The 8,579-nt window shown below is 36.9% G+C and overlaps 1 protein-coding gene across 7 annotated transcripts in view; it reads left to right on the top strand.

The window, feature by feature from the left end:
* itpr1b (inositol 1,4,5-trisphosphate receptor, type 1b) overlaps positions 1 to 7,768 on the top strand; it is an 83,365-nt gene extending 75,597 nt beyond the window's left edge. For all 7 annotated transcript variants that reach the window (XM_061042504.1, XM_061042503.1, XM_061042501.1 and 4 more), the window contains 2 exons: positions 4,963 to 5,124; positions 6,457 to 7,768. In XM_061042504.1, the coding sequence (XP_060898487.1) occupies positions 4,963 to 5,124; positions 6,457 to 6,543 (249 nt within the window). In that variant the 3' untranslated portion in view covers positions 6,544 to 7,768. The remainder of the gene's footprint in view (positions 1 to 4,962; positions 5,125 to 6,456) is intronic.
* The last annotated feature ends 811 nt before the right edge of the window (positions 7,769 to 8,579 follow it).

Here is an 8,579-nt window from a genome sequence, read left to right as displayed (position 1 = left end):
CCACTGACCTAGAGGCTGTGATTACAATTTAAGAAATACTGGTATTTACTTTTTATTTTAAATGTAATGGTTGGGCCATCAAACATGTCAACCTCTACATTAGACACAGGCGCACACACACACACAAACATGAGAAATATATTTTTGTTATTAATATTTGTATTTTTTGTGACAAATGATTCAACAAGAAGAAATTAAAATGTAAAATGAAACGAGAAAGAAATGTTCTATTGTTTTGGTTTTTACATCATACTCAAAGCCTGTGAGCAATTAGAAAGTATTGTAACTGCCAAAGGAAAGCCCCTTCTTCTGAAGTGGTTGCTTCCCTGACGCACTTGCACTGCTGTTACTTTCTGACACAGTTTCTCATTAGATGCCCACTCGTTTGCATTTTGCCTTGATCTGCTACGCTCAGTCTTGTGAGGAACCACCTGACTTGGGATTAACCCTTATTATCTTTCCCATTAACCTTTCACCCCACTGAGCCCAAATGAGTTTGGCAAGGGTGTGTTCAGACCAGCAGTTTGTTGGGGCAGGCTCAGCAGAAAGGGAACACATGGTGAGAAGGACCCAATGACCTGTCAGCTGACCCAGTCATCCTTAACATTGCCACTAAGCTTCACAAGCAAGTGCGTTCATGGCGGGCATAAACGTCTTCCTGTCTGAGTTGTCCACAAAGCCTGCGGTGTTCTCAAAGCTTCCCTAAATGAAAGTGCTGTAAATCGATTAAAAACGTTGTTGTGATTGATCACACTAGAGCAGGCTTTCCCAACCTTGGGGTCCCGATGGAATTCAAATGGGGGTCGCATGAAATTTGTATTTCTTGATCAAAAGAAAAAAAGTAATATATAAAAATGTATTGAACACAGGCTTCTGTGGATCATGATAGCCAATGCCAAATCAAGAAACTTGCAGAGTCTCTATCTTTCTGTCATCCATTGTGCAGAAATGTCATACCAGCCTAAATGTGCTCTAAGACAGTGGTTCTCAACTGGTCTAGCCTCAGGACCCACCACCAACTCCTTAATAAGAAATCACGACCCAAATTTCGGATATTTTTCAACCAATGAGATTTGTTTTAACAAAACGTATAACACCAGAAAGAGATGAAACAAAACAAAAACATTTTAAAAGTGATTTTTAGACTTTTTGACACTTTTTTTTTTATCCAGTCACACTTTCGCGACCCACTGAAAACGACTCCATGACCCACTTTTGGGTCTTGACCCACCAGTTGAGAACCACTGCTATAAGATGTATGTTAACTTTCAACACAGTAGAAAAAGTTTAACATGATTAAAAACAAATTAATTTTAGCAAAAAGCTGTATGTGTTTTGGATGTCTGTGGTCGCCTGATTTTGTGAAGTCAAAGAGGGTTCACAAGCCAGAAAGGTTTGCGAACCACTGTAGTAAAGGCTGTGATAAATCACGATTTATTACAATTAAAAAATACTGGTACTTTTTATTTTAAAATACTTTAAATATGCTACATCGAAATGCAAAGAAAGCTGCAGGCAGCCTTTTGCAAAACAGTCAAAATACATTACAAGGTGGGCTCAGGCCCCCTTGGTTGACCCCCTGGATGCCCCACTGCCATCCAGGCAAAACAACCTGAGCCAACCAGCTCATCTTTCACACCCGTCTCATACCGAGGCATCTGTTACTTTATGAACGCAAACACAGACAACTAATGCCTGCAATTGGCACAATGTAAGCCAGATATTTCCAAACACCACACTTGTGCCACGTTCAGCCTTTCATTACTTCCTGAGAATGAAAGACAATGAACCAATGGCTTACCTTTACTGGAACAGAAGGCGCCTCTTTTTTCGACTGGCACAGAAGTTCACCGTCTTCTCTAGTGTCTACGTCTATGCGCTGAATGACTCGATCCGGAGATGCGACCCATGGGTTTATTGCAGAACAGCGAGGACCAATAGTGCAACAGACAGAACACATCTGTAAATCATTTAATGAAGTTTTATGAGGTGTACAAACATAGCAAATACATTTTCATGCACGAGGAAAGCTAATTAAAGAAATTGTGAATGTGTCATATATTTAATTCAAGTGCTGAAATCTTGCTGCCGTCTCTTTCTGTGAAAACATACATATTCCTGCCACATATGTTTAGTGCACTTATGTAGGCATATACATTAAATTCTCAATTATCATGAACATTTTGAACATAAGTTAAGATAACAGGGAAAAATTCACTTGTTACAACAGCACAAGAGTCAAAGTAAGGAAAAAAGTATCTAGTAATGAATTCAAATACAAACAATTAAAATTACACACATTAAAGATTCATTAATTATTCCCTTCAGTAGTATAAAATAGGGTTAATTTTTTCTATATGCTCTATTTACTTTTTCTTTATTTTGTTCTCCGTTAAAATTGTCTGCTGTATTTAAAGCTGTTATTATAGTTTATAAGTATTTGCTTATGATTACATCAAGAACAAAATTGTAGCTCATTATTCACTCCCTCCCCCACAGTTTAGATTTTATTTGATCGCTGCATTGACATGGAAGAAGCAATAGGACAGAAGGGGGTGCGGAAGTCAGACTACTCTGACAATGACTGGGACTGACGTCAATAGTGGAGGGCTCTGAGAATGAAGTGTCGAATCTGAGGTGTAAAAACATGAGTCTTGATTCATGCTCATTGTCCTCATTCTTGTTGCCTCCTAAGAGGCAGGATATCCTAGTCTTATTAAGCACAGATTTGAAACATCAGTAGCCACAAGCACTGGCTGAGTCTTTCTCAGAATGGCAAAATGTACTTATTAATATCTATCTTTGTTTGATTAGATGTGTAATGTTTTAGGCTATTTCTTTGAAAAATATTATTTTTTTGTCTGAGTGGGCTGTCAGCCCGTCTGGTGGCTTTGCAACATTAATGTGACGTTAGGTTACTGTTTTAACCACACAGCATCCTGTTTCTCAGTTATGGCTATGTGGTTTTAATAATGAAAGATGTACTTCTGTCATTTCCATTGAACCAGTGTGAAGTACAATCTTAAGTCGTGGCTGCACTTGTCGGTTTACTGGAAGTGCTTTCTCTTATAAACACTAGGATGGAAAGAGAGCAGGGACGGTGGTGACAAAGTCGTCAAACAAACACATGCACTTTTGGTCTGCAGGCAAATTCCAAAATGATGATATGGCCTCTCTAGTTTTTTAAATTTTTAAAAAAAAATTTGGCCTAAATAAATGTAGGACACACAAGTGACAGAACATATATTGTTAGGTTTTGGGTACTCATTATTTATTTTTCGATCAAAGAGACTGAGATAAATTGAAATGGTAAATTGGTTTGGGCTTGTATAACGCTTTTCTAGTCTACTGACTACTCAAAGCACTTTTACACCGCAGGCTATACATACCCATTCACACACTCATGGCAGAGGTTTCTATTTAAAGTGACCATCAGAAGTATCTAATCCCATAAATACACATTCACAAACCACAGAAGAAGCAGAAGGGGCAACTTGAAGTTAACCTCAAGTTAAACAGGAAACATCCGACGTGTGGCTGCAGGAGCTGGGGATCAAACCCCCAACCTTCCAGTCGAGAGATGAACTCTACCAACAGAGCCACAGCCACAGCATTGCAATGATTAAACTGCTAATTCCTACTTAATTTAACAGAAAAATTACGATAATCATAAACTTTTATTTATATTCATATTCTTCAGTTTATAGTGAATGTGATACAATGTGAGGAGGGTGAACTAGGTAAACATAGCCTCTGTCACCTTGCATTCAGGAAGTGGAACCTGCTAACAGAAGTTGTCTCCTCCTTTCAGAATGAGTGTGTGATGTTCGTCATTTTAGTGTAGTGTGATTCCCCTTGGGCCGCCTTCTGACCCAGCAATGGTTTGTGGTTTGGACTGCCAACTCACTCAACCATCTGTCTCCATATCAAACACTGAAACCTAGGGACTTTTGAGCCCGGTCTTTTAGCACAGCTCTGTTTCTAGCCAGGTACCTCAAGGGCCACACAGCATCCTACCCTCTCTTTCAAGCTGTAATTAGATTGATGGTTATGCGGATTGAGGCTAAATGACAGAAATATGGAAGTGTAGGATGTGTATTTATGTTGCAAAAATTGATTTGCATTTTTATTGATCTTGCTTTCCAAGAAGCCGGTTCAGACAGCATCTTGATATTATTTGATTATATTATTATTATTACATCTTGATTATTTTGAGGGTTATCAAATGATTACAAATGTTAATCCTCATTAGTCGGTAAAATTTCAATAGTAAATCGTAATTAATCACATTACATTATTTTGCATTTAAAAATAAAAATTGTTAGGCTTTTATTATGTATTAATTTTTAACTCTCTTAAGCTGAGAGAGAGCTTTCATTTTGAAATAAAGTCAGAACCTTGTGGTAGTTGGAAGGTTATGACATTGACTTAACCACGGAAAAGGGAACTTGTTACGCATCAAAAACTAAACGAAAACAGCTCAGTTTGATTTTATAATGTGTAAATTACTTTGACAGCTCAGTTGACGAGTCAGAGTTTTTTATAAAGTGAGACATTTAAAGATGCAGCAGTGTCATTCTTTTCCATCACTGTGGCTGTGTCCGAAACCACATACTACATACTACATACGGCCTACTTCATACTTGAAATATATAAACTGCATACCCGTCAGGATGTAAGGGAAACATATAACCCAAGTAAACAAATTCAGATTGATTACAAGAATGCAGATACAGAAAGTACCCCCCCCCCCGAATAACGTCATTCCGCTTTAAGAATAGTCTTCAATTCACTGCCTACAGCTACTGTAGAGACAACACAAAGCATGTGGTGAAAATCGAAACACTTCTTAAAAATTGAAAAATTTAGACATTTTAAAAAAAGTACCACAGGAAATGTAATGCATCTGTTTCATTATGTGCTAATTAACCTGCTACAACTATTGACATTTATTTTAACCAGGAGCACAACTTGGACTGGTTCCCACGGATGCGGGCCATGTCGTTGGTCAGTAGTGATGCTGATGGGGAGCAAAATGAGATCAGAAATCTGCAGGAGAAGCTGGAGTCCACCATGAAACTTGTGTCCAACCTGTCAGGCCAGCTGACCGAGCTGAAGGAACAGGTTGGTAACACTTAAGGGCGAGACACTATTCAGCATCTTGAATACATCCTGGGGAAAACATGAAGTGTGAGAAAAAGGTTTCCAATAACTTTGTGGACAGCAGATGTTGCTCTAGCTTAGTATGCCACCCTTTACTGTAGATGCAGAGATTACTAAATGCAAAAGGTCATGAGTCATAGTTAAGTTTCAACTTCGAGAAACAACTGACGTGTTGGCAAAAACTTTTGTTTTCATCAGATAATATATAAAACTTTTAATGGTTTATTAGTATGTCGTTGTTGTTGTTGTTGCTGTGAGAGGAAGATTTTAAAAGACAACGGAAGTCCTTCGAAGTTGTGTAAGAAAACCCTCTGCTCATATTGTGTATAAAAGCAAACAAGGCATCAGTTGCACAATTGCTGCAACACACTTACTTAGTAAACAGAATTGTAAAAATGTCTTTACCCTTGAAATGAGAACTAACTGTGAGGAAGTGAATGTAACAAAGACATTTTGACCCAGACAGGGGGAAATGATTATTGTGTTGCCAAAAGCTATGAAGGGCACGGTGGTAACACTAACAGGCACATTTTGGTACAAAATCAACACCTGTAAGGTCATATTTGAGTAACTTAAACATTAAACTAACCAAAGATTGTGCTGTCAAGTGTCATAACAATAATTGAATCTTACATTTTCTGTAAAGAAAATGGCATTTATTGAAAGTAAAGCACATAAAGAAAATAAGGTGCTTAAATTGCACATTTCATTGTCATTCCAGATTAACATTTACCTTATTAGTCAAATTACTTACTTAGTAATGCTACTGCCTGTTGTGTATAAACTGTTCACATGATGGGTTTTATTGATATTTGGCCATAACGCGTTCTTCTAATCAGAGTTGTTTCTCTCGGCACAATCATTGCAAGAACACTTTGTTTCAGTGTTGAGGTGAAAACCACATTATGTTTCTTCAAGTTCATTCTTAGCAGAAAACACATTTGTATTCCTGCTTGTATAAAGGTTAACATGCATTATGAATCATGTGCTTTGCTTGATCTCTGAAATTTCTTTTGATAGAGTTTCAGTATTAGTAGTGTGTAAAGTGTTGCTTTCGTCAGAGGACCGTGCGATGTGGATGACACAGCTGAAAGGACAAAAAGTATCCCTTTCACTTCAGCAGTGTACAGGGTTTATGCTGCATTTGCAATTCAATATAAACCAAGTGAAAGAATAAATGAATGGATAAGTTATAGTTACGAGTGGCTGGCGGTATATTCAACAGAGGAGGACGTGCATTCTGAAGAGGTACAGGTGGACTTGGTTTTTTACAAACTTGCCTTTTCTCTACAGATGACGGAGCAGAGAAAACAGAAGCAACGGATTGGCCTGTTGGGACACCCTCAGCACATGAACGTTAACCCCCAGCAGCCCGCTTAAGGTTAACTGACTGTGCCCTAAAGAAACTTCATCGGCTGCTTGTGTGTAGTCTTCACTCGGAGGTAACACACAATGTAAACTCCACTGAGTGTGAGATTAACCTCACTGTAGGAAACCACTGTAATATAGGTAGGAATAATGCAATGTGTAGCTCTACCCCACGCTTGTGTTACTCAAACAGTAACGCCCCCCCCCCCCCCCCCCCCCCCCATTGTATTTTTTCCAGTTTAAACTGGTGCCAAATGTTTTCTACGTCATTATTGGATGGATTTCTCATCTCACAGCCTTTACGGGTTGAACTTGAAACATGATATAGCTGACTGGACAGGGAGAAATAGACAAATTTGTTTTTCATTTTTTATTTTACCGTTTTCTATTTCTGGCGTAACAAGCAGTATTAAATGTATTATTTTTGTATGTTGTGCAATATAATAACTTAAATATGCAACATCATTGGAGTGTGGATTTAAGTTCCATTTATTTTGTCTTATTTAAAAGTGAGCCAATGTTTCTGTTCGACCTTATTGCCACTGAATAAAATAGGAAGTAGCCAGTCGTCTTTACTTACATACAAATAGAAGTTATATCAATAAGATGACCTGCTCATTTTCTTTTGTTATTTAAAATGTGTGACATTTTCTGAGTGTCAACTGCACTAAATAGAGATAGTATATTGTGCAAAAGCAATATATACAAATAGTTTTCTTCACCTGTGAATGTTGTCATATCTCAGTGCTTACTCATTATTTGATACATTTGAATTTGGTTTTGACGGACACCAGGAGTGTTTGTCTTCTAGTTCAAAAGAACGTTATGATGTATTCAGGTCCACTCATGCTAATGCAACTAGCTCAGGAGCTGTGAAACTCCGTAAATGAATAAATACTTTGTAATTTTCTGTCTGTGTCTGCAGCAAACTTGTTCCATTTGTGCCTGTGTTTGGCCGCATTTAAAGACTGATACGAGTCTGCTGCTTGTGCAGAGGCACTCATTTTTATTGTCATGTTTACTAAAATGTATAAGTTAACTTCCATGCTATAGTTAAAGATCTTCTCTTGACTACTATGTGTACAGAAGGTTTGTTGCCTACCTTTGCTTTTGTATAGAAAATGAGAGGGAGAAAAAAACTGTCACTCATGTATGTTAAGAATAACTAATAATCTGAGTACTGTCAATTTGTATATTAAAGTAGAATTATTTATTAAATTGATGTATTTATCCTTTACTTAATTTTGTGTTTTCTTATTGTTGAGTTGATGAAACAGAATTATTTTTAGAGATTCACCACATGAAGTCAGGCACTAACATGCCTCATTGTTCAGATATGTTTAAGTCTTTGAGTCTATTTTATATTAAAACTATTAAACCTTTTTAGGGGTGCTTCAGCACCTCTTAATTTGATCTCAGCATCCCTATAATAATAACTCTTTCATATTTAACTCTTAATCTTTCCCTACCTTACTTAACAAATGACAGAAAAAAAAAAAATGTTAATGATGCAAAAGGTAAGTTATTTCAGGTGAGAAAATATAAAGTTGTAGGCTGTTTTGCTTAACAGAAAAGTGATTTAATTTGTGAAAGTATCCAGATAATTCACTTAAGTTAGAGTAGTAAGCATAGTGTTAAGATGCATGTTACATAAAAAAAAACTGCATTCAAACGTTGATATACTAGTAGCCCGTGATGGGATGGTATTTAAATATGACTCAACAATAAGTAGAATTAACTTTAATGCTGAATTGCTTAAAAAATAATGTACAAATAGTCATTAAATAATAATAATAGTACCTTTACGAAATTAATACTTCTACAAAAACAGCATATTCCATCTTTCATCTTCTGTAAAATATTATTATTGTTTTGTTGTACTAAAAGTTCATTTTACTTTTATTGTTCATACAAATCTCACATTTTAAAAAATTCTTGTTCACGAAGTGAGTGGAGGATTGAACAGGAAATATTTATGTCACACTTTCTTTTGGAGCTGAACACCGTAAAGGTCTGATTCTGAAATCACTCCTGAACCATCACCCACT

This window comes from Labrus mixtus, chromosome 7, assembly GCF_963584025.1.
Source record: "Labrus mixtus chromosome 7, fLabMix1.1, whole genome shotgun sequence".
NCBI lineage: Eukaryota > Metazoa > Chordata > Actinopteri > Labriformes > Labridae > Labrus > Labrus mixtus.
This window is presented reverse-complemented; position numbering and strand designations above follow the sequence as displayed.